Source organism: Pyrus communis, chromosome 8 (genome assembly GCF_041283825.1).
Source record: "Pyrus communis isolate YQ-2024b chromosome 8, ASM4128382v1, whole genome shotgun sequence".
In the NCBI taxonomy this organism is placed as follows: Eukaryota; Viridiplantae; Streptophyta; class Magnoliopsida; order Rosales; family Rosaceae; genus Pyrus; species Pyrus communis.
Window position 1 is genome coordinate 519079 of NC_142572.1, and position 24693 is coordinate 543771.

Below are 24693 nucleotides of genomic sequence, written 5' to 3' on the forward strand. Positions count from 1 at the left end.
TCCTCTTGATTATCGTTAGATGAGTTTAAATTTCAAAATTTATGTAGAAGATCAAACTTATCTAACGGTAATCAATGAGATGGTGAGTAATAATATTCGGGGTGACTGCCAATGGAAGAGAACTTGGCCAGGAACATTCTACCGCCATGATATTGGCGGAGAGCCCTTCCTCTATCTCATTAACATTCATGACATGAGGGTCAAAACTAAAAGAAAATTGTACTACTGCCCATAGAGAAAAAAATGTCACGAAGGTTCAAAATTAAGACATTAAGTTTGAATCACAGTTTTGCTTAAACATGACCTAAGCCCGAGCCGAAACCCAAGCCCAAGACCAAGCCCAAGGCCTTTGAGAAAACGAAGTCCACCAAAAAAATAAAACAGAAAAACCTTAACCTAAAACCCGCCTCTGTCCTTCTCCTCCTCTTCCACTTTCAGACTCCCAGTCTTCTTCTTTACACAGAAAAACCCTAGCTCTATTTTCTCCAAGTAAAGGTACACCCTATTCTCTCTCTCTCTCTCTCTCTCTCTCTCTCTCTGTCTGCACATATATATATATATATATGTAATTAGCGGTGATTTTTGTTATGTTTTGTGCTTTACTTGTTATCACGGAATGGTAATCCCGGATTCCTTCAAGTTATGACGTTTGCTTGCTCTCTCGTGAATCCTAAATTTCTGTTTGTTTGCTGAGAAAATCGGTGGGAAAATTCGAGTTAAAAAGAAATTGGAGCTCGTTTAGATTCATTGGATTTTGATTGCGTGAGGTTGTTTGGGAATTTTTTCGTGCTCTGCAGCACTCATGTAAATGTTGTCAATTTTCTTGTAGTTGGTATATTAATTTTGTCCAAATTATTTCATTTCATTTCATTTGAGAATAGTAACAAATTATTGCGTATTCGCAGCAGGGAGATGGGGGCCAAAGCGAAAAAGGCGATGAAAAAGCAATTGAGCAAAGCCTCTGCTCAATTATCAGCTTCTTCTCACAAAAATAAAGAAGCTGCTGCTTCTGCTGCTCCTGCTTCTGCAATTGTCCCTGCTTCTACCGCTGCTGATTTCTTGGTAATGCTTAGTTTAATCCTATTTATTATGTATTTGTTTATTTTCCCTTTCTCTTGTGGTTGTGTTATTTATTGTTTTGGTGGTGAATTTATGTGTTAAGCCATTAGAAGGCGGTCCAGCGCGGAAACTCCCCCAAGAAAAGCCCACGGAGGATGTTGCTACTGTTTTATACATTGGTCGGATACCTCATGGCTTCTATGAGAAAGAAATGGAAGGTGTGCAATAGAGATTGTCAAATGTGATGTATTTGAATGAAGTACAAATGTTTTGTAATATGTGCTCAAGGTTATTGCTATGTTTGTAATTGTATACCTGCTAAAACTGCTGATTGGATGTTTTTCACAGGATTTTTTGGGCAATTTGGTTCGATTAAGAGATTAAGAATTGCGCGTAACAAAAAGGTTAGGCTGCTGGACCACAGCTATGCTACTATATATATGTTTTCCCTATTTTTTAAGTTCCCAATTGAAACATCTTTAGCTCCTTGTAACTGAAGATAAGTATAATGTTTATCACTCTTGAACGTAATTCTACAACACCTTCTTTCCTCCGTGACTTGTGAATATTTGCAGATAAAAGATCCCTTTCATTTAGTATGCGGTATCATAGTTACAGGAATTATTATGTTTTTGACATTTTTTAACTCTTTTTTTCTTTCATCTTATGTTCAATAGACAGGGAAATCAAAGCATTTTGGCTTCATTGAGTTTGAAGACCCTCAGGTTGTATTCAATTTCTTAGAACTTATTATCTAAACTCCCGAACATTTCCTTTTTTTTAGCGTTGCTAACACTACCTTGTTTGCAGGTGGCGAAAGTTGTAGCTGACACTATGCATAACTATTTGTTGTTCGAACACGTGTTGCAAGTCCATCTTATTCCTCCGCAGAAAGTTCACCCGAAATTGTAAGTAATTATTTGTTTATCTTTTATTATAATATGAGAGTTAGTTTGGCATCAAAGATAGTTTTGTTTATAGTAAATCTGGTTAATGTGGTTAAGCTGTTCAATGGTTCTTTAAAAGATTTATCATACGACTTGGTTCATCTGTGTGCTTTGAGTCCCGAGTGGTAATCATTTCACATTCAGTTTTCTGCATCACTTGAAACTGAGAACAGTGAAAAACTATAAATAGGAATGGAGGGAAAAGATGCGAGCAAAGTTAAGGGGGACTTTTATTGTAGGAAAAAGTTTTCAGGGTTTAAATTCAATGTTTTGAAAAATAGATCATTCATCAAACTATCGGAGGGAAAAGGTAGGGCCAAGGATCAGTGGTTCAATTGTACGTTGGTTGCTGGGTTGAGAATTTCTTGCGTTCCCCATTACTGATAGCTTTTGTTGCTGTAAATGCTCACTATTTGTGTCTTGTTTAACTTTAGATGGAAAGGTTTCAACTACCGAGTCAGACCCGTGAACTGGGTTCAAATTGAGCGGAAGAGACAAGACAAGGTATTCCCTGAAAACATGAAAAGCAACTTCTAGCAAGTTCTCCCATTTGACATTGCACAACAAACCTGCAAGGAGTTTCAACTTATTAACCTTTTCCTTGTTGGGTGGTGATTTTTCAGGAAAGAACAGCGGAAGAGCACAAGAAGTTAATGGGGAAGATTGTGAAGAGAGATCTGAAGCGTCAAAAGAAAATTGAGGCTGCTGGTATTGATTATAAATGCCCAGAAATTGTAAGAACTGGTCCTACTTACGGTTGTATATATTCTTTTCACTGTTAGAAGGTTGTTCGTAATTGTTTTTTGTTTTCTTCATGATGGTACCTGACATTTCATCGTGCCTGCATTTCTTTGTGGTTGATTTAGTTATTAATATTGCACATGTTTTCGGTTCCTGGCAGGTGGGTAGTAGTGAGGAGCCTGCTCCAAAGAAAAGGAAGACCGACCGAAAGAAGGTATGTCATGTTCTCTTTGTACCATTTTCTGGAAGATAAAACATATGTTGTCATCTCATCTCGTCTCTTCTATGGCAGGTTGTTTCTAAATGATGAAGCACACGCTCTCGTCTTGGTCCACCCCTAAAACCGGGAAAGAGACAGTTTTGGATATCAGAATTGGTCTTGGGTTTTGAATCTTATTTGTAAGATTTTACAAATATAACGTAGTTTTTCGCATGACCTTTTCATCACTCTTCATGTATTGTAATCGTGCATTTTTTTATCGACAAGTTTATGGTAACATCTTCAGTTTCAAAGTCAATTGTCAAGTTTTTCTCCTCTGATTTAGGCATTACGTAGTTAGAAGTGTTTATGATTCGCGAAAGTCCTCCCTCTGGCCTAGTAGCTACTGCTACTTTCTGTTGTCGCAGCGGAAAATAGACACATGGATCGCTTGTATGTGCGTGTGTTTATGTGCAGCTGCGGACCCAAAATCTTAGGAAGAAAAACACAGGGAGACAGTGAATTTAAGATTTGCTTCCTTGGATGTTTTAATACTTAAAATGTTCTCTTTAATGCACTTCTCCCTTAGCATTGAAATGTTGATCGACTTAATCCAAATATCGCAAATAACACGTGGTATGATACGTAACAGTCTTGAACTAAAATCATGAAAAAAAAAACAAAAAGGAAAGGCTTCGAAACCCCCGAGTTGCAGAAGCTGTGCACCTCATTGCGAAATGTCGATAGCTTGCGTACCCACAGCATACGTTGCCCCTACAGATATTTTCGTGCAAGAGCACGAACTTTTGTATCAAAATGTGATGACGCAATTCGTGAACCAGGCAGGTAGAGAGGATTGAGAAGAGTCTGCAAATCCACAAACATCTTGTGAGTCAATGATCAATGCCTTTCTGTTATGAAACGGAAGTTTACATTGCGAAATGGAGACTGCGTAATGAAGTAATCAAGAGTGTTTCGACAAAACTCTAAGATTTCATGAACTGACATAAACTAGTATCGTTGTTTGGATTCGCAAGAATAAAAGGAAAGACAAAAACTCTGTATTTACATATTTTCTTTTTGCATATCCTTTATTCAGTGATATTGCCAGTGAGTTTCGACTCTCTAACTTCGATTACTATTCATCCAAGATACCACCAGATGATCTTCCTCACAAGGAGTTTCATTTTAAAAAATGTGGCTCTATTTGCTGGTATCAGAGGATACTCGGAACAGTAACGAGAATATGTGTCGCAGTCAAAAGGTTTCCTAGGCACTAACAACTGACCATGAGCACTTCTAAATGAAACATGTGTAGGCAATGTAACTACGTACTTTCTAAGGAGAGCTAGCCCTTCTACTACATTTCATAATTACAGAACGCATAGCAGAAATATATAGTTCACCTCTATTCACCTCATGCCACCCAAGACTACGAGATTAGAAGCATACAGGGTAGATGACACAGGGAATCCACAGAGAACACATCAACCAACAAGAACCTACGGAAGTGTCAAAATGAGCTTAAATAAAAGGGGTGATGGTATGTAGTGACTTACTTTGATGTAAAGCTCATGAACCTCTTGGAAGAAGCTCTTGATTCCATCATCGTTACGAGAGTCATGAAGTAGCATAAGTCGTGTATGTATGTCTAGTTAAAGAAACTGTCAAACTCGAAACTGCACAGCACCTAACAGAGTACAACATAGGCACAACACGGGAAGCCCTTTCACTCAGCCTTCCATCAGGTTGAAAAAATCCAAATAACAGCAATGTTCGGAAGTTAAAGATACTTTCTTGATTTGAAAAACGACGGAGTTGCTAAAGAACTGGCGCAGAAAATAACGCATCCGTGAAAACATACAATTCTAAGATAGGTGAAGGTGAAACATATATTTGAGTTGGAAATACAAAGGATATGACCAGCTGTAACATAGACGGAAACCACCAAATCATTAAAGCGATCGATTGCTTTCAAGTACCTGCACCAAGAATGTTACAAAGATCAATAATATACGCGCAAACAAGTTAAGGGAAGAAGAAAGGCATGGAGGGTACAGAAAAAGTGGCTGGCTCACATGGCACTGGTAGTCCAGGCAAGGTCCTGAACAATGTCGAGAGCCGCATGTAATATGAACTGATGCAACTGTGCAGCATCTTCTCTCTGTGTCAAGTGTCAAACCAACACCCATTACCCATCCAAGTATTTAGCCGTACAAACATAAATATTTAGATGAATTTACAAATTATTAACTACATTGCCTAGAGCGTATGTGCTTCGCTGTGCACCCGAGTTCGAATCCCCCTCGCCGCAGTTTAGATTAGTTTAAAATAGAACATCACTAGTATCAAATAAATAAAAAAATTACAAAAAATAAAGAAAATTGAAGCGAGCATTGCAGATGCAGAGAGATTGCCAAGAAATGAAGAAACCCATTTTAATTAATTGAAATTGGATCAAACAATGGAAAATCAGAACAAAATTGCAATTGGAATTAGAAATTGAAAGGGAAGAAAAAGAAAGAATGATACTTTGGCGGCGGATCCGACTTCAGCTTCGTAAATAGGGATGTCGTTTCTGCTGACGATGATGAAACACGCCGTCGTTGCCATCTGCTCTGTTTTCAGTCCGACTTCCGACGACTCTCACTGAGACGATGAAGGCATCTCCAATGGCGGGGTATATTTGTCACAAATCCAATCTCCAAATGTGGGCTAAATAGAATTTGACTGAAAAGGCCCAATTGGCCTAAAAGGTGTACAAATGTAGCAAGCACGAGGAGGGATAGCACGCGATGCGGTGCATGAGGTGCAATGCACGCTCGAGAATTGACGGGTCAGATGTATGGTACGTTCAAATCTAGCAGCTGTTGTCGTCTCAGTGGAGCTCACCGGGTTGCCGGTAGTTGGGTGAGGGGAATTTGGCATGTATCAGGTCATCTTCAGCACATTTTAATATTTTCAACGATTCTAAATAAGTAAGGACACGTGGCGCAATGGAATTAATTAAAAATATGGGGCATTTAGATCTGAGTCCAAAAAATTGAGCTACTTTCCAATTGAGTCCAATTCCATGTGCCTCATCAGTTTAGGTTCAACTGATCTTTTTATGTCTATTTTGCCCTTTTATAATCTAAATGAAAATATATTTAAATTTCTTGATTTATCCAAATTTTGAATATTAAAGCCTTTAATCTATTCAATATCCAAGGAAAAAAATTAAAATTAAAATTCATGGCATGTTTATCAACAACAAAATCTACTGTGATATACATTCTTGATAAAAGTAGATTACAAAAATAAAAAACCTATCATATAGGTACATAAATACAAAATATGTCATGAAGATATATTTAAATAATATCTAATTAAACTATGGTGTAGGTAGATAATGCAACTAATCTGTGATGCAGGTAGGCAATGCAATCAATCTGCGATGCATGTAGTTAATTTGCAAACAAAAAAACATATGATACATATGCAATTAATCTCTAATATGGGTAGAGTATTATAAAAAAAATCCTATGGTACAGGTAGATAAATACAATTAATCTTAAATTATCAACAAAATAATATATATATATATATATAGGTAGATAAATACAATTATTCATGATACATGTACATTATAATAAAAAATAAATAAAAAAAAGGACAAGTGATATAGGTAGATAAAACCAAAAAAAATCGGAAAGAAAAATGATATTGAGGGAGGAAACACTAGAGAAAATGCTAATTCGATAGAACTTCAAAATAAAAAAAAAAATATATATATATATATATAAAGGAAAAAGAAGCAAAAAAAAAAAAAAAAAAAACGAAGAATCCAAAACACTAATGTAATTTTTTTTTTTTTTAACCAATCAAATGTATATTGATCATTCTTATGGAAGAGGAGGAGAATAGGAATATTATGGAAGAAGATTATTCGGCAAAACAACACAGGAAAAGAAAGATATTGTGAGGGAGAAACAAGAAAAGAGAATTGAAACAAGAAAAGAGAAATTAATGGTTGGGGAAATGAGAAGAAAAAAAGAGATTTTAATCCCTAACCCTATAATTAAGGATAAGATTAACATTCATAACAAATTAAAAAAACAGTAATTACTTAATTAGTCAATTTGAGGTTAAATTTGGTAAGAAAATACAAATAAGCTTAAGTGGATAATAAATCATTGGACCTAACCTAAAATTTAAAACAAAATTGGACTATAACTAATAATGACTCATAAAATTGGACTCATATTAAGTTTCCCCTAAAAATATTAACGAAATCTATTCCAAAAAATTGTACTTTCGAATAATGATACACAGCGTGACGAGATTAGTTAAAAATTTTATCCAAAATTAAAAATAAAAATATTATTTATTATTTTATAAAATAAAAATATGAATATTTTAATACGAATTGTCTGTGCTATTCATTTCAGTATAGGAGTGGCGATGCAATAGACAATTACTGTTCATTAAATGAGGTTACTATTCACTTGAGGGGATTGAATTGCTTATTGCCAAAGGGAACCTTTACACACTTAAAGTGCTTTTAGAGATGGTATGAGGGCAAATTTGGTATTGTTGTGCTTTTAAAAAAAAAATGTTTATGCTGCAATGTGAGAATCAACAGTTGTACAATAAAGTTGTCAAGTGTTTGGTAAACATTTTTTCTGTAAAAGTGCTTTTAATAAAAAAAAAAACAGTGTCTAAGTATTTGGTGAACTTTTATATAAATTGCTTTGAATATGTTAATAACTAAAAAAGATATAGTATTTAATGTGATATAATAATTGTCAAGGACAATAATGTAGTGACAAAGATTGTATTTTTGTAAAATACGTGGTGGTATACTTCCATTTGAAAAGTTCATTAAATAAGCATTAATTATTATGGTTTGAAAAAAAAAAAAAACATTTTTTTTAGAAGCATACTAAAATTGGCTTTAACTTTTCTACTTTCATTAACAATTTTAAAATTAAAAAAAAATTATTTTACCAAACACAAATTTTTTAATAAATATATATATATATATATATTTTTCAAAAGCACCACAATACATAACCAACTCTTAGGCCATCTCCAACCGAAAGGTCCAGAGGGTCAGAGGGCCGAAAATCGTCTCCAACCGAGGGTTAGGCCAGAGGGCTCGTGGGCCACACGGAATCTGAAAGGGCCAAAGGGCTGGCTGCATGCTAGCCCCAAGCTGGCCCATTATTATTTTTTTATTTCTGTCGGATTTCCTGTCGGTTATAACCGATAGGAATAAAACAAGTAGTGTCCGTTATAACCGACACAAATAGAAGGGAAATTTTTGAATCCAACAGCTAGTTACCGTTGGATTCAATTTTTTTTAATGAATTTAAAAAATTCCCCTTTTTTCCTTATAAATACCTAAGTCATTCCTACACTATTTTTCACATAATTTTCACCATTTTTAAATTTAAGTTGTTGTAGTTTTTAAATTTAAATAAAAAATTATGTTTGGCCCTATACCTATGGCCTTTTAGCCCTCGGTTGGAGACGGTTTTTGTAACATGGTTAAAACGAGCCCTATGATCCTGTGACCCTCAATTGGAGATGGAGGTAAATATGATCATGTACTATTTATTAAAATATTAATATCTTGAAGCACCAGAAGATTAAAACGAGCTCTTTGATTAGTCCTTAGTTGAAGATGATCTTACAAGCCGTGCCTGCTCCCAGGCTTTCTTCACAGTTATACAAACGAGTGGCTGCACCGCACACATGTAACTTGTCAGTTTCTTCTTTTTATTATTTTTATTTTCTTTTGAGTTTTGATTTCTGAAAGGTCCTACTTATTAATCTTTTCAATTTAATCCATCATTAATTACAGACATGTTTAATTACCTCATTAAATTAAGATTTCATCTAAAAATGGGTGTGTTTTGTACTTCTCTTAAGATATGTCGGCGGCCCACCGTCCGTGTCGTTCCAAAAAAGTTGACGTCTCATGAATATGGAGCGCTGGGACCAGAGCACTCGGATCATCTCTCATCCTCACATTCAATAGGCCTTAAATAATTCACCCACCACCCTCTCTGTCTCTTTCTCGTCCACTCATCCCACAAAAGCAAATAAATTCAAATCATGTGGTGATATTTAGTTTCAGAAAATGATTTTCGCCCATTCTTTAAACCTTTGTTTTTTTCATTATTTTTAACTCTCGAAATGAATTAATAAAAAAAATAAGAAACAAAAAACTAAAGAGCCTGTGAAAACCAAAAGAAATATTTAAAAATTATCACTCTGGTTCCAAACTATACAAAATTGACCGAATATATCACAACATTTGACGCTAGCAATGAAATGTTTGAATGTGAAAGTTCACCATAGAGATTCGATGTGAAGTTGGAGCATCGGTTGTTGACTACTGACGCCCACCAGCATATCAAACTCCCTCCAGCCTCCATTCTTGCTTCAACCCCCATTCCTCCTCCATCTCCCGCTCTTATCCTACATTCTCCAACTTTTTTGTTTTTTGTTTTTTAAGGGTTTTGTTTTGTAAAGAGTTTATTATTTTTATCTTAAATCGGGTATAAAATTACACTCATAACAAATTAGAACATGTTACGTCTTTAAAGTGTTTATTTGAATAAAAATATCCCATGTAATAGAGAGTTTGTCAACATATCCAATTAAATACCACTACGATTTTTTATTTTTTTGTCAAGCAAGAGAGCTTTCATTCCATTGAAAACTAGCACAAGGCCAACATGAACTAGGTAAACAACAACACATAAAGTAAAAGCCTCGAGTGAGATAAGAGCGGCAAACTCAAGATATAACGGGAGGGTCACACAAGCTTAGGCTCGAAGACATAATGAGAGCTGTAAAAACAAATAACAAAAAACCCTAATTTCAAGCAGCATAAACTAGACCGTTATTGCCGTCACATCCTCGAAGGAAGCCAAACTCCAAACCAAGAGAGTAGACACCAGATCCTAATTCCCTTCACAAACCCCTGCATATATATAAACTACAATTTAAAAAATAGAATTCCACAAGCTGGGGATCCTAAAATAGATGCATGATAATATTAAGGTTAATGCTAGCAACTTTCTCATTTTACATACAATTCTCTTTCTCATCTTACAATGTTACTTGATGATCCGAACAGTTTACTTTATATATCACCCATTAAAGATCAACTCTATAAAAAATCAATTAAATTATAAATTGTTTGACTGTTGTTTAACATCTGTCAAAATTTTGGTGTTTAAGTGCGAAACATAATTTGTCCATTTATTGGACAACATTGAAAGATAAGTACCAAAATCGAGAAGATTGCTAGTATTCTCTTTAGGATAATGTTAAGAAGACAAAATTTACAAACTAAATGATGTATTTTCAATAGGAATGAACACGTTTATCAACATTTAAGTAATAAATTAAAAATTAACTTATATATCATTTAATTTTTAAAATTTTGTTTCCTAGTAATATACCTCTAATAATAACAGGTTCTTGTGGCAGTGATGGGAGTGAGGGGTAGTTGGCTTGTAGTCTCACACATGAGAGTTTGGTAACGCACCTACCACCCAAATATCCGACCCACATTTTCCACAACACAATAGGACTCCATATATTTCAGTGTGTGTGCATATATATCCCTCTCCGGAGTGTCGATTATTTGACTACTGTACTCACACATGGCTCTCCCTGGACTACTTCTCCCCACTTCATCAATCATCATCTTCATCTTCCTTGCATACAAGCTCTACCAACGGCTCAGATTCAAGCTCCCACCCGGTCCACGTCCATGGCCCGTCGTCGGAAACCTCTACCAGATAAAGCCGGTGAGGTTCCGCTGCTACGCCGAGTGGGCAGAGAAATACGGGTCCATCTTCTCAGTGTGGATTGGATCCACACTGAACGTCGTAGTGAGCAACACAGAGCTTGCAAAGGAGGTGCTCAAGGAGAATGACCAGAAACTGGCTGACAGGCACAGGAACAGATCGACCGCAAGGTTTAGCAGGGACGGTCAGGATCTTATCTGGGCTGACTATGGGCCGCACTACGTGAAGGTGAGGAAAGTGTGCACTCTTGAGCTTTTCTCTGCAAAGAGGCTTGAGGATCTCCGACCCATTAGAGAAGATGAAGTCACTGCTATGGTCGAGTCCATCTTCAACCACTGCACCAAACCTGGTAGATATTTCTTTCTTTTTAAGAGTCAGTTAACTTTTTATTTAAAATATTATTATTAGAACTTCAAAAATATTATTTTATACTTCAAATTTTTTATATTTGGAAAGAAAAATTCAGAAGTGTAGAATGAGATTTTTGAAATGCTAATAACATTTCCCTTTATATAAGTCAACTTTTTGTTCAGTATGTCATCTTGACTTGATATCTTCTTTAAGTTCCAATCAATGATACCGTACTAATTAAATATAAAAATGAAACATGTTTGGTAAAAGCACTAGCTAACAGAGTAAGATTATCTTTTCTTCTAATCTTTTTTTTTTATTTTATTTAAATAATTACAATTAAATCATGTTAACTTTTTATGTTAATTTTTTAATAATTAAAAGAAGAAAACCAATTTGTGAGAAGGAGGAAAAGAAAGAAATAAGAAGAGTTGCACATGCCACACTGGTAGACAAAAAATTGGCATAACACGAAAGATCCGTACCCAAAAATTAAGAAAATATAAAAAAGTAGATATGAATGGAATGTCAATCCAAATAATATATATATATTTTTTAGACCATATGACTACTATGCAACCTATTATAAATTAAGGGGTGTTACACGTCCTTTTCTTTTACTTCTCATATATTTTTATTAATTTTTATATTTTAATATTTTTTAATTTATTCGATACAACGGATAGAATTTAATGATGTGTGGGAAGTAAAAAGAGAGATATGGATAGCACATCTCTAAATTTACCATCTTTGCTTTTTTGTGTGAAGATTGGTAGCATTAGAAAGATTTTTCGATGAGTCTAAAACATAAAACAAAACATTATCTGTCATTACAATTGAAGAAAAGCTTTTTCAAAATGTCTCCTTCCAATTGTTTAATGAGACGTGACATTCGGTCCCATTCAAAAATCTCCCACAACTTTGAAAAGTTGGTACTAATTAAATAAAAAAATAAAAAACATGTTTGGTAAATGCACTTGCAAACTCGTCCTTGTACCAATTAACCGATTATTGTTAACAATTTATTCACCATATTACAGAAAACCATGGGAAAAGTTTGGCAGTGAAGAAGTATTTGGGAAACGTGGCTTTCAACAACATAACAAGGCTAGCATTTGGGAAACGTTTCATCAACTCCGATGAAATAACTGATGAGCAAGGGAAACGATTTAGAGCTCTTATGGCCAACGGGGTGAAAATAAGTGGATCGCTCTCGGTGGCTGAGCACATTTCTTGGTTGCGTTGGGCATGCCCGTTTGACGAAGAGGCGTTTGCTCGACACGGAGCAAATAGAGACAGACTCACCAAGGAAATCATGGACGAACACGCTCAGGCACGCTCCAAGGGCGGCGTTGCCAAGAGCCACTTTGTGGATGCATTGTTGACCTTGAAGGAAAAGTATGACCTTAGCATGGACACTGTTATTGGACTTCTTTGGGTAAGTATACATTGATACGTTCTTATTTTCCTATTTTGTTGCTAAAAAGTGGCGATTAATTCTCACTCACGTTTGTATGTTTGCACTCGATCGTTCGCTTGTTTTTATCCTTTTTCCTTTTGATTAGTTAACGAAACTATTATTATCACTCTGATATAGTCATTGCGCATTCTTCCCTTACATTCGAAACTAATGAAGCGATTTGGTCAGGATATGATGGCTGCCGGTACAGACACCACAGCAATTTCAGTTGAATGGGCCATGGCTGAGCTGATTAAGAACCCGAGGGTGCAACAGAAGGCTCAAGAGGAGCTAGATCGGGTTATTGGGCACGAACGGGTCATGACAGAAAATGATTTCTCAAACCTCCCTTACCTACAATGTGTAGCAAAGGAAGCACTGCGGTTGCACCCTCCAACACCACTAATGCTCCCCCACCGAGCCAATGCCGATGTCAAGATTGGTGGCTACGACATCCCCAAGGGTTCGATTGTTCATGTTAATGTTTGGGCTATAGCACGTGATCCCGCTGTCTGGAAAAACCCAAATGAATTTCGACCTGAAAGGTTCCTAGAGGAAGATGTTGACATGAAGGGCCATGATTTTAGACTACTTCCATTTGGAGCAGGCAGGCGAGTATGTCCCGGAGCTCAACTCGGTATCAACTTGGTTGCCTCCATGTTGGGTCATCTGTTGCACCATTTCAGTTGGGCTCCCCCTGAAGGGGTGAAACCAGAGGAGATTGACTTGTCGGAAAATCCAGGGATAGTCACTTACATGGCAACCCCAGTACAAGTAGTGCCTACTCCAAGGCTCCCTTCACACTTGTACAAGCGTGTGGCCGCGAATATGTAATTTTTATTATCGTTCGTATTGTTATTGTTCTAGCACTTGATCCGATAACGAAGCAACTTCTTTTCGCTACCCTTCCCTATTGGGACAATAAAAATCCCGTATGTGTTGTGATAGTCATGAAGACACTTCCATTTCCTTTTCAAGGTGTTTTTATAATATTGTTAGTTACTACCAACGACGGACTCAAGAATTTATTTTCGGGTTGGCGATGTTTAAAAGCTTCCCAAATTTAGTCTAAGTTCCAGAAATGCTCTTCTAATGCATTTTCAAAAATCGAATTTAAAATGCTATGAGCTTTTGAAAGTTCCTCGTTCAAATATAACATTATAGGTCAATAGACAGGGTCGTTCTTAAGACTTTTGAAGCTTGGGGCGACCCTAAAAATGTTCCCTAGCTTCATATAAGAAAAATTATTTCGTTTCACACGTAAGACTTCGATAAAATTATACTTAGAAAACCACTTCAAACTCAATAATTTAGATGTGGAAAAAACTTATTTATTTTGTATAGAGAGAAGGGAACCAAAAAACCCTAGGCTTACAAGTAGATAGATGATGAGTTTTGTTTCCTTTCTATTTGAACTTTTAAAGGGTTTATATATAACTCGTGAGGTGTTTTTTCTTATTTATTAACCTTGTCAATATGGGACTAAACAAATAATCATACTTTCAAATCTTTGGTTGATATATATAGTTGTTAAGTTCATATCAATTAAAACCCTAACTATTGTCCAATAGGGGTTGCTTTTTTCTCTTTCTTCGAGAGCCTTTCTCACCTCTATGTGTGAGTGTTTTCCATCGCTACATTTTCTCCTCAACCGCCAGCCCTAGCTCTGGCCAGGGTCGGTGGCAGTCATCTGCTTTTCCTTGTTCTTTTCTCTTTTTGTTTCCTTCTGTTTCAATTTTCCAATGCCAACCTTTTTTGTCCGCCTTACTCTTCTACCATTTTTCCGTTTTCGATCTACCTTACCTCCGTTTTCTTCTTTCTTCAAATCATTGTTCTCCTTCCACTTCCATGGCTTTCATCTATCCCTCTCACTCTACCTTTCCCGTTTCTTCCACTCCCACTCCAGGTTGGCCCATTCCTTCCTCGTTGCTTCCTCTTTTCCAATTTGCAATCTCCTTTCTTCACAGCACTCGGTTGTGGTTCTTTTGGAAGGTGCGTAGATTTTCATACACACCACCACCTCCCACTTGCTTGCCTTTATTGGCACTGTCGTTGGTGGGTTCTCCATCTGCTTCTTTCGCATTTTGGTTGTGTTCAGCACGGTGGTTGTTGCATGTTGTAGGAGTCACCATCTTCTTCTTCTCCGGGAGGTGTATGCTTGACGGCGGTCCAAGGCATTAGATTGCGCTGATGGGTTTGCACTTTGTAGGCGATGGCGACGTCTGCAGAAGGCTAGGTTGTTTTGTTTGTGGTGTTTTAGTTTTCCAACTAGAGTTTTGGGCACTGTGGTGTGTAACTTTGGGTCCTTTTGTTTTTTATTGTGCATCACTTGTTTTGGACCTCCTGTGTTTAGTTGTTTGTTGGTAATAAAATTCGCAACTTTGACCAAAAAAAAAAAGAGACATGCATCCATTAATTTCTTGAACGCTAATGCTGGGGATGCCAAATTTTTAAACTAAATTTTGCAAACTGTATGATATGATTGTTGATGATTGGATTATTACTTTAAGTGTTGATTAACATGTTTATTTCTTATTAGTGACAAGTCATATGTGGTGCAAATTTGGTCTACACATTACTCTTTGTTGAAGGGTAGACTTTAATTGGAATTAATGTCTAAAAGTTGCAATAGACTTGAATTGGAATGAATGTCTAAAAATTGCAACCCACATAGCTACTAGCTAGCAATTAAAAAGAAATTAATAACCAAACATAAATTGTTAAAAAATTGGAAAGAATAAAAAAAAGCACATAGCATTTCAAACTTAAGACCTTTCTTTAAATTTCAACAACAGATATCATTGTTTATGATTAAACTTCTTGATCATTTAACCAAAATTTTAAAAACTTATACTCTTATGAAAAGAAATTCATAAAAAATAGAAAATAGAAAACGCACATAACGTTTTGAACCCGGGACCAACTTGTTAATTTTAAACATCATGAACCACCACTTCTAGTTAAACTTCTTAATAATTTGACCAAATTTTATAAATTTATACCTTTATAAAAAGAAATCTATTTATACCTTTATAAAAAGAAATCTGTAAAAATTAGAAAGTAAATAAACATATAGCTATTTAAACTCGAGACCTCCTTGTTAATTTTAAACAACATAAACCACTAGTTCTAGCTAAACTTCTTGGTTATTTAACCAAATTTTATAAATTTGTACTATTATGAAAATATATATGAATATAACACCCTAAATAATTTTAGTGCCCCTGATTTTTTTGGACTCCAAACGATTGCCCAGCCAGCACGGGGCCTGGCCGGCCCTGTCAATAGAAAAGAAGCTCATAAAACGAATCTTGGATCATGCATGAGTTCTGAGCTAGCTACAATCAAAACTATGAACTTAGAAATTGTTCCAACATAATCAGAAGATACGTCAGGAGAGTGCTGCAGAAACGACACTAGCATAAGTAACTCTAATGTCAAACTTCAGCATTTAGTCAAATTAATTAGGGTACATGGCCATAAACCCGTACCTTAGATTATCCAAAGAGAAGAGAATTAATTGTCTTTGCTTTCCTGTAGTACTTAGTATTGGAGTATGAATTGTCTTTGCTGGCAATGAAATGTTTGAATGCGAAAGTTCTTCATAGGGATTCGATATGAAGTTGGAGTGTTAGTTGTCGACTACCTGATGCCCTCCTATTTTTCTTTTGTTCGGATTTGTGACCAACAACGTAAAATAAACTTATATAAGCGAAACATAAAGTTACAAATCCAAAATATTGCGACAACAATCAGCAATAGCATATCAAACTCTCTCCAGCCTCCATTCCGGCTTCAACCTCCATTCCTCCATCTCCCGCTCCTATCTTACGTTATCCAACTCTTCTTTTTTTGTTATTTTGTTTAGGGTTTTGTTTTGTAAAGAGTTTATTATTGTTATCTTAAATCCGCCATTAATTTCATATTTTGGGTATGAAATTACACTCATAATAAATTAAAACATGTTACATCTTTAAAGTGTTTATTTGCAAAAATATCCCATGTTATAGAGAGTTTGCCAACATATCTAATTAAATACTACAATTTTTTGTCAGGCAAGAGAACTTTTATTCCATTAAAAGTTGTAGTTAGTACAAGGCTAAAAAAGAATCAGGTAAACAACAATAGATAAAGTAAAAGGCCCAAGCAAAATAAGAGTTGCAACCCAAGACTCAACGAGAGACCCACACAAGCTCAGGCCTAAACATACAATGAGAGCTGCAAAAAAAACAAAAAACAAAAAACCCTAATCTCAAACAGCATAAACCAAACTGACGCTACCGTCACATCCTCAGAGGAAGTCAAACTCCGAACCGAGAGAATAGACACCAAATCCCAAGTCACTTTGGGGATCCCAAAATACCTAAAGCACAATAATATTAAGGTTAATGCTAGCAACCTTCTCACTGGAACTTTCCCATGTAGTTATCTCTCTCATTCTGCAATGTTACTTGATGATCTGAAACATTTACTTTCTATATCACCCTTTAAAGATGAACTTTATAAAAAAATCAACCAAATTATAAGTAGTTTAACTGTTGTTTAAAGTTTGTCAAAATTTTAATATTTAAGTGTGAAACATAATTTATCTATTTATTCGATAACTATTTGATAACTAAATGATTTCGAACTACTTATTTTATATATATGATCTTTTAAAGGTGATTTAGAAAGTGGTTTATGAATTTTAATTCTTGTAAGATTGAAAATTAATTAAAAAAAGTTATTTGATTTTTGTTTTAATATTTAATGCTTATTTTCCTCCCATTATAATTGTCCATAAATGAGGAAACATTACAAATAAAAAAACAGTGACACATAAGAAAAAAGGAGCAAACATGTATCGAAATGTTTGTACTTAAATGTATTATAATAAATTAGTGTACCTAAATATCTGTATTTTAATATAGTAAAAAAATAATTACATCAAATTATCTATACCTAAATATATTATAATAAATTAACGACACGTAAAAAACCATGCAGATTCCATTTTGTTAACTTTTAGGTTTAATTTTTGGGCACGTTGGTAGGCCTGTCCCTCTTCCAATGCAGATTCAGTGATTCTGAATCCATTTGCGCTTATGCCATGTATTGTAATGATTTCAACTCCAGTGCGCCACTTGATATCTCGATCAAACCCTGGGTATACCTAACCGTAACAAAAAGTCACACATCTATGCGACGCCAACCAGTTCGCCGTCAAATTGGCTGATCTTGGAGTCCAAGACCAACGACAGTCATGGAAGGAATTGCCAACTTGCTTGAACTTTGTTAAGATTGGAAACGTCTCCCACCTGCCATTTGTGATGCTACCCTATAAAGAGGAAATGGAGTTCGAGGAATCAGATTCAACAATCACATAACTAAGACCCAAAAAGTGACTGAACTCACAACCGCGAAGAATTGCCAAAGCCTTCGCAGTTGGAACATAAGGGGCCTGAAAATGGAACCTTCTAGCAGCAAGAAAATGAACCAGAAAGTCCATCACCACCACCCCGATAGAGCCATCATGCGAGGCAGCAACCCAACTGGCATCAACATTGATTTTAACATATGGAGAGCATGGCATCTGCCATCGGGCCTGCAAATGCGAGTGAGGTCGACGCTGCCGCAAACTGCTGTGAATCAAAGTGTCCGAGGGCCTGAAAGAAGCCTCTCCAAAAGCTCTTACCTGTGTGGAAATTACAGCAGCCATCGCCTGCGAAGGAATAATTGGTTTCTGTTGAAAAAGGAATGCGCACCTAGCCTTCTAAATATACCAACAATAAAATGCAACCCAAGTCAGAATCCTATCTCTATCATCTTTCGAATGATCACAGGCCCGGATGATTGCCAATAACCAATTCGGCCAAGTAGTAATTTCAGCCCTATTAACCTTATGGTTTAAAATGCCACCAAACCAAATAGTTTCCACCCATGGACAGAGGAGAAGAAGGTGCTCAATCGTTTCCCCCTGAGAATGACAAATGGGACAAAAAGGTGAGGAGGTCGAATGCCTTTGATAGAGGGCCGCCATCGTTGTAAGGGCATTGTGCAACGTTTTCCACAAAAAATTTCTGAGCTTTGGAGGGGTTTTTAAATGCCACACCACTTTCCATATCAACTCCGGAATGGTAAAAGACGAAGATGATCTAAAATTGGTCCGAGTTACCTTCCTAGAATACAACTAGTGGTAGCCGGACTTAATAGAGTATATTCCCCTTTTATCAAAGGGCCAGATTAACCTGTCTAGGAACAAAGGATCACCAATATGGACAGACTTAAATAAAGTTTAGAGCTCGTTTTGATGTGTTTTTAAAATAACTGAAAGCTCTTAGGAGTCAATTTGCAAATTATGTGATGTGTTATTAATAGTAAATAAGCAAGTTAATTAACATCTAAATAATAATCTAATTATCAACAACCACGTCATATGATCTACAAAACTTAGTTAAATAGATGATCTCTAAAATTTTAATCTTGAAACAGACATTAATATAAGTTTCATCTTCTTTGAGAATTAGAGTCTAATTTTCTATTTAAAAAATAGATGTATTTTTGTCATGAAGCAACACTATAAGAATTAAAACCGAGAAGATAGCATGATACGATTGCTAGCATTATCTCATTATTAATTAATAGGTTCTTGCAAAATTGGTTATTTGGGGTGTGTTATTTATACATTTTTTTTTTACTTTTCACACATCTTTTATGAATTTCTGTCCGTTGATTTTCATTAATTCAGTTGATCTGACGACCGCAAGTTAAAGATGGTGTGTATGAAGTAAAAAAAGTGTGTGGATAACATACCCCTAAAGTTTTAATCTTGTATCAGACATTAATATAAACTCAATTAGAGTCTAAGTTTCTATTTAGAAAATAGATTTTTTTTTTAAATTATTTAGCAACACTGAAAAATGAGAACCAAAACCGAGAAGATAGCATGAGAAGATTAATAGAATTCTCTTAATATTAAGAGTAATGTTAGTGAGATAAAATTTACAAACTAAATAATGTGTCACCAATAAGAATGAATACATTTACCAACGCTTAATAATAATCTAATCATTAACTTTTATATTATTTAATTTATAAAATTTTGTAAACAAATTTAATGTTCTTAACATTACTCTAATATTAATTGGTTCTTGCAAAATTGGGAGTCACGGGAGGAAGGGTTGTTGGCTCGTAGGCCACACATTAAGAGTTAGGTACCATACGCACCACCACCTAAAATATCCGATCCACACTTCCACAACACAATATGACCATATATCCCTGTGATTATATATATATATATATATATATATACCTCAGCTCCTTTCAAGGTTCAACTGCAACATGGCTCTTTCTGGACTACTTCTCCCCATTTCATCAATCATCATCTTCATCTTCCTTGCATACAAGCTCTACCAACGGCTCAGATTCAAGCTCCCACCCGGTCCACCTCCATGGCCCGTCGTCGGAAACCTCTACCAGATAAAGCCGGTGAGGTTCCGCTGCTACGCCGAGTGGGCAGAGAAATACGGGCCCATTTTCTCAGTGTGGATTGGATCCACACTGAACGTCGTAGTGAGCAACACAGAGCTTGCAAAGGAAGTGCTCAAGGAGAATGACCAGAAACTGGCTGACAGGCACAGGAACAGATCAACCGCAAAGTTTAGCAGGGACGGTCAGGATCTTATCTGGGCAGACTATGGGCCCCACTACGTGAAGGTGAGGAAGGTGTGCACTCTTGAACTTTTCTCTGCAAAGAGGCTTGAGGATCTCAGACCCATTAGAGAAGATGAAGTCACTGCTATGGTCGAGTCCATCTTCAACCACTGCACCAAACCTGGTAGATATTTCTTTCTTTTCATTAAGAATCAGTTAACTTTTTATTTTTTATGAAATAGTTAATTGAAAGAATAATCTTCTTAAGAAAAGTAATATTTACTATAATAATTTGGAGAAAATTGCAAATCAACCAACAAGTAGATAAACCCCTGATTCAGGAGAAGAAGCCGTGCGGCACCGGACGAAACGTGACGTTTTACGTCAGTAATACCAGAATATGTGTTAAACTTTTGTCCGCGTGTCTTTGTATTTTTTGGATGGAATGCGTTGTGGAGAAATTTTTAGTTGTGATTGGAATATAAGTGATACATTATATGTTTTAATAGGAGTAGTAGGAAATTTTATTTTTTAAGTTATTAACTTTTTAACACACATATCTCACTATTTGTATAATGATACCTGATGTATTATTCTGTGTACCAATCACACTGAAAAACTCTCGCCACTGTGACCGTTGTGTCGTAGAAGTTGAGAGATTTTTCACTGTAACCGTTATACGAGATAGTACACCATGTATTCCTATATAAATGATGAGATATATGTGTAATTAAAATTTTTTATCACTTATATAAAAACACATTATGTACCATCGTTGAAGTTGCTCTTTTGATTGAGCCACCAAAATTACACATGCCACACTGGACGACAAAAACACGAAAGGTCCGTACCCAAAGCATTCTGAAATATAGAAAGGTGTGTATTAACCCAATTTCTTAAAGATACTACTTGGGTCCTCACCGGGGAGGATCCAATCGCACTTACTTCTATTGTCGTCGAATCATTTTAAAACACCTGTCCCTTGAAGTTTCTCCGAGCACTCTGCTATTCTTATAACCAAACACGCGACTCTTCTTTTAAACACGTGACCAAACACACCCTGTCTTCATTCTTCTCCAACTCCAACAAGTCTGTCAAAGTTCGACGGAAGTGAGAGGGACGGGATGAGATCTGGGGCATGGGCTTAAGAAGAAATTGGCTGTTTGGTTGTAGGTGCAAGGTTATAGTTGGTTGTTTGGTAATAGGTTTAGAGAGCTTTTGTTAATTACACGTGGCTATATTTAACTGAACCATATGACAATGTCAGTATGTTGGGTTCTCCCGGTGAGAATCCAAGTATTAGCCATTTCTTAAGCCAATTTTAGAAAAATTCAAATAATATTTCATTTTTCAGACTTTTGACGACCACCTATGATTACTTTTTTGTGAAGATTGGTAGCATTTGAGAGGTTTTTCAATGTGCTATAACATGGGATATAACATCACATGTTATCATATAATTAGAAAAAAAAGTTTTTTTTAAGTGCTTTTCTTTAATTGTTTAATAATATATGGCATTCTGTTTCGTGTTTTAAACATATTAAAAAATCTCTCTTAGTTTTAAAAGATTGTTTTTAATAGAACAGTAATATATCATTGTACAGCAAATCTTGGCCCGTCGGTTAGTAATTGTTTTGTTTGGTTCGTGGACCCTCCAAATTTGTTCAGTACGTCATCTTGACTTGATGTATTCTTTAAGTTCCAATCAATGATGTCGTACTAATTAAATATAAAATAGAAACGTGTTTGGTAAATTCACTTGCCAACTCGTCCTTTCACCAAAATTACACATGCAACTGGTCGACAAAAAATTGGCATAACACGAAAGATCCGTACCCAAAAATTATGAAAATATAGAAAAGTAGATGTGAATGGAATAGTGAATCCAAATAATATTCATTTTTTATTTTAGACCATTTGATTAGTAAGCAACCTATTATAAATTGAAGGGTGGGGTATTCAAATACTGTCTTTTACTTCTCATATATCTTTTATTAATTGTTTTAATATTTTTTAACTATTCGATACGACGGCTAGAATTTAAGGGTTTGTGAGAATTAAAAAGAGGTATGTGAATAGCATATCCCTAAATTTACTTTTTTTTTTTTGGTGAAAATTAATAGCATTGGTGAAATTTTTCAATGTATTCAAAATACGGAGTAAAATATCACATGTCATTATATAATTAGAATAAAGTTTTTTTAAAGTGTCTCCCTCTACTTGTTTAATTACATATGATATTCGATCTCGTGTTCGGACCATTGAAAAATCTCCTGCAACTTTGAAAGATTGGTAGTAATGGAATGGTAATATTGATCATTGTATGGCAAATCTTGGCCTGTGAGTTAGTACTTGTCTTGTTTGATTTGAGGACCCTTCCGACGTTATTCGGGACATCATCTTCTCGTACTAATTAAATATAAAATAAAAAAACATGTTTGGTAAATGCATTGCAAAACTCGTCCTTGTACCAATTAACCGACTGTTGTTAACAATTTATTCACCATGTTACAGAAAACCATGGGAAAAGTTTGGCAGTGAAGAAGTATTTGGGAAACGTGGCTTTCAACAACATAACAAGGCTAGCATTTGGGAAACGTTTCATCAGCTCTGATGAAATAACTGATGAGCAAGGGAAAAGATTCAGAGCTCTTATTGCCAACGGAGTGAAGATAGGCGGATCTCTCTCGGTGGCTGAGCACATTTCTTGGTTGCGTTGGGCATGCCCGTTTGACGAAGAGGCGTTTGCTCGACACGGAGCAAACAGAGACAAACTCACCAAGGAAATCATGGACGAACACGATCTGGCACGCTCCAAGGGCGGCGTTGCCAAAAGCCACTTTGTGGATGCACTGTTTACCTTGAAGGACAAGTATGACTTAAGTATGGACACTATTATTGGACTTCTTTGGGTAAGTACACATTAATATGTTCTTAATTTCCTACTTCGTTGCTAAAAAGTGGTGATTACTGTTTGCTCTCGTTTGTATGTTTTGCATTTGTTCGCTTGTTTTTATGCTTTCATCTTCCTTTTGATTAGTTAACGGAACTATTGTTATCACTCTGAGATCGTCATGGCGCATTCTTTTCTTACATTCGAGACTAATGAAGGGATTTGCTCAGGATATGATGACTGCCGGTACAGACACCACAGCAATTTCAGTTGAATGGGCTATGGCTGAGCTGATTAAGAACCCGAGGGTGCAACAAAAGGCTCAGGAGGAGCTAGATCGGGTTATTGGGCACGAACGGGTCATGACAGAAAATGATTTCTCAAACCTCCCTTACCTACAATGCGTAGCAAAGGAAGCACTGCGGTTGCACCCTCCAACACCACTAATGCTCCCCCACCATGCCAATGCCAATGTCAAGATTGGTGGGTACGACATCCCCAAGGGTTCGAATGTTCATGTTAATGTTTGGGCTATAGCGCGTGACCCCGCTGTCTGGAAAAACCCAAATGAGTTTCGACCGGAAAGGTTCTTAGAGGAAGATGTTGACATGAAAGGCCATGATTTTAGACTACTTCCATTTGGAGCAGGCAGGCGAGTGTGTCCCGGAGCTCAACTTGGTATCAACTTGGTTACCTCCATGTTGGGCCATCTGTTGCATCATTTCAGCTGGGCTCCACCCGAAGGGGTGAAACCAGAGGAGATTGACTTGTCAGAAAATCCAGGTATGGTCACTTACATGGCAACCCCAGTACAAGTCGTGTCTACGCCGAGGCTCCCTTCACACTTGTACAAGCGAGTGGCCGCAAATATGTAATTTTTATTATCGTTCGTATTGTTATTGTTCTAGCACTTGATCCGATTACGAAGAACTCCTTTTCACAACCCTTCCCTATTGGGACAATAAATATCCTTTACGTGTTTGATAGTTATAAGACAAGTCTATTTCCTTTTCAAAGTGTTGGTTCAGATGCGAGGGAAATCCGTTACAATTGGACATTCCGAATAAGTTGTGTGAGAACCCGTCCCTAATTTTATGTTTTTATTAATCTTAAAAGTGTGAATTTATGAAAATACCCTACAAGCAAGGACTTTGACTTCCGTTGACAATTGTCTAGTGGAATGTAGGACTTATTCTTTTAGCGTATCCTCGTAGTACTCGTTACTACAAACGTATAGGCGAAAACCGTTTGCGGGTCCGGATTATAACGGTATAGTTACGGACATTTGAAATTGATTATTCAAAGTTTAGTTTTCATTAAATTGAACTTCCATCTTGTGGGAAAGAAGCCCGATCAGATTTTAGGCATGAATAAGAGGGGAAAGAAGCCCGATCAGATTTTAGGCACGAATAAGGGGGGACCAATCAACTACAAGGACAAGTGACCAATCAGCCAATCAAGAACGAGAGAGAAGAACATCATCCCCTTCCCTTTCAACCCGTGCAACCTAGTTCGACCTTCCATTTTCCAAGGCTGATTTTGGCCAACTCCGGTGGAATTTTTCGACACCACTGCCATCATCTTGAAGCTCTCATTCC

General features: G+C 36.2%; 4 protein-coding genes across 5 annotated transcripts; 3 read left to right on the top strand and 1 right to left on the bottom strand.

The window, feature by feature from the left end:
- The first annotated feature begins 373 nt into the window (after positions 1-373).
- On the top strand, positions 374-3287 carry LOC137717444 (putative RNA-binding protein C1827.05c). 2 transcript variants are annotated; one of them, XM_068456821.2, is made up of 10 exons: positions 374-495; positions 906-1062; positions 1163-1277; positions 1408-1463; positions 1737-1784; positions 1870-1967; positions 2441-2510; positions 2630-2740; positions 2908-2961; positions 3040-3287. In XM_068456821.2, the coding sequence occupies exons 2-10, from the start codon at positions 913-915 to the stop codon at positions 3052-3054; spliced, it is 717 nt and encodes a 238-aa protein (XP_068312922.2). In that variant the 5' UTR covers positions 374-495; positions 906-912; the 3' UTR covers positions 3055-3287. The 2 variants fall into 2 exon arrangements, with proteins under 2 accessions (XP_068312922.2, XP_068312923.2); XM_068456822.2 differs by having other exon boundaries at positions 383-495; positions 909-1062.
- Positions 3288-3465: 178 nt separating this feature from the next.
- On the bottom strand, positions 3466-5672 carry LOC137717445 (uncharacterized). The gene is made up of 5 exons (XM_088698451.1): positions 5479-5672; positions 5025-5110; positions 4864-4928; positions 4506-4588; positions 3466-3813 (listed from the first exon to the last, which is right to left on the bottom strand). The coding sequence occupies exons 1-5, from the start codon at positions 5557-5559 to the stop codon at positions 3721-3723; spliced, it is 408 nt and encodes a 135-aa protein (XP_088554577.1). The 5' UTR covers positions 5560-5672; the 3' UTR covers positions 3466-3720.
- A 4243-nt stretch (positions 5673-9915) lies between these two features.
- LOC137717876 (cytochrome P450 98A2) lies at positions 9916-13536 on the top strand. Its single transcript, XM_068457373.2, has 3 exons — positions 9916-11106; positions 12149-12546; positions 12757-13536. Exons 1-3 carry the CDS (start codon positions 10611-10613, stop codon positions 13399-13401), a joined length of 1539 nt encoding a protein of 512 aa, XP_068313474.2. The 5' UTR covers positions 9916-10610; the 3' UTR covers positions 13402-13536.
- A 6274-nt stretch (positions 13537-19810) lies between these two features.
- Positions 19811-24085, top strand: LOC137717811 (cytochrome P450 98A2). Its single transcript, XM_068457296.2, has 3 exons — positions 19811-20386; positions 22717-23114; positions 23326-24085. Exons 1-3 carry the CDS (start codon positions 19891-19893, stop codon positions 23968-23970), a joined length of 1539 nt encoding a protein of 512 aa, XP_068313397.2. The 5' UTR covers positions 19811-19890; the 3' UTR covers positions 23971-24085.
- Positions 24086-24693: the final 608 nt, after the last annotated feature.

Coding starts and splice junctions, on each gene's coding strand:
- LOC137717444 (XM_068456821.2), top strand. CDS start 913: ATGGGGGCCAAAGCGAAAAAGGCGATGAAAAAGCAATTGAGCAAAGCC. Junction 1,278..1,407: donor CTATGAGAAAGAAATGGAAG/GTGTGCAATAGA, acceptor TGTTTTTCACAG/GATTTTTTGGGCAATTTGGT. Junction 2,741..2,907: donor ATTATAAATGCCCAGAAATT/GTAAGAACTGGT, acceptor GGTTCCTGGCAG/GTGGGTAGTAGTGAGGAGCC.
- LOC137717445 (XM_088698451.1), bottom strand. CDS start 5,559: ATGGCAACGACGGCGTGTTTCATCATCGTCAGCAGAAACGACATCCCT. Junction 5,111..5,478: donor AAGTCGGATCCGCCGCCAAA/GTATCATTCTTT, acceptor CACTTGACACAG/AGAGAAGATGCTGCACAGTT. Junction 4,589..4,863: donor CTATGTTACAGCTGGTCATA/TCCTTTGTATTT, acceptor TAGACATACATA/CACGACTTATGCTACTTCAT.
- LOC137717876 (XM_068457373.2), top strand. CDS start 10,611: ATGGCTCTCCCTGGACTACTTCTCCCCACTTCATCAATCATCATCTTC. Junction 11,107..12,148: donor CAACCACTGCACCAAACCTG/GTAGATATTTCT, acceptor ACCATATTACAG/AAAACCATGGGAAAAGTTTG. Junction 12,547..12,756: donor CTGTTATTGGACTTCTTTGG/GTAAGTATACAT, acceptor CGATTTGGTCAG/GATATGATGGCTGCCGGTAC.
- LOC137717811 (XM_068457296.2), top strand. CDS start 19,891: ATGGCTCTTTCTGGACTACTTCTCCCCATTTCATCAATCATCATCTTC. Junction 20,387..22,716: donor CAACCACTGCACCAAACCTG/GTAGATATTTCT, acceptor ACCATGTTACAG/AAAACCATGGGAAAAGTTTG. Junction 23,115..23,325: donor CTATTATTGGACTTCTTTGG/GTAAGTACACAT, acceptor GGATTTGCTCAG/GATATGATGACTGCCGGTAC.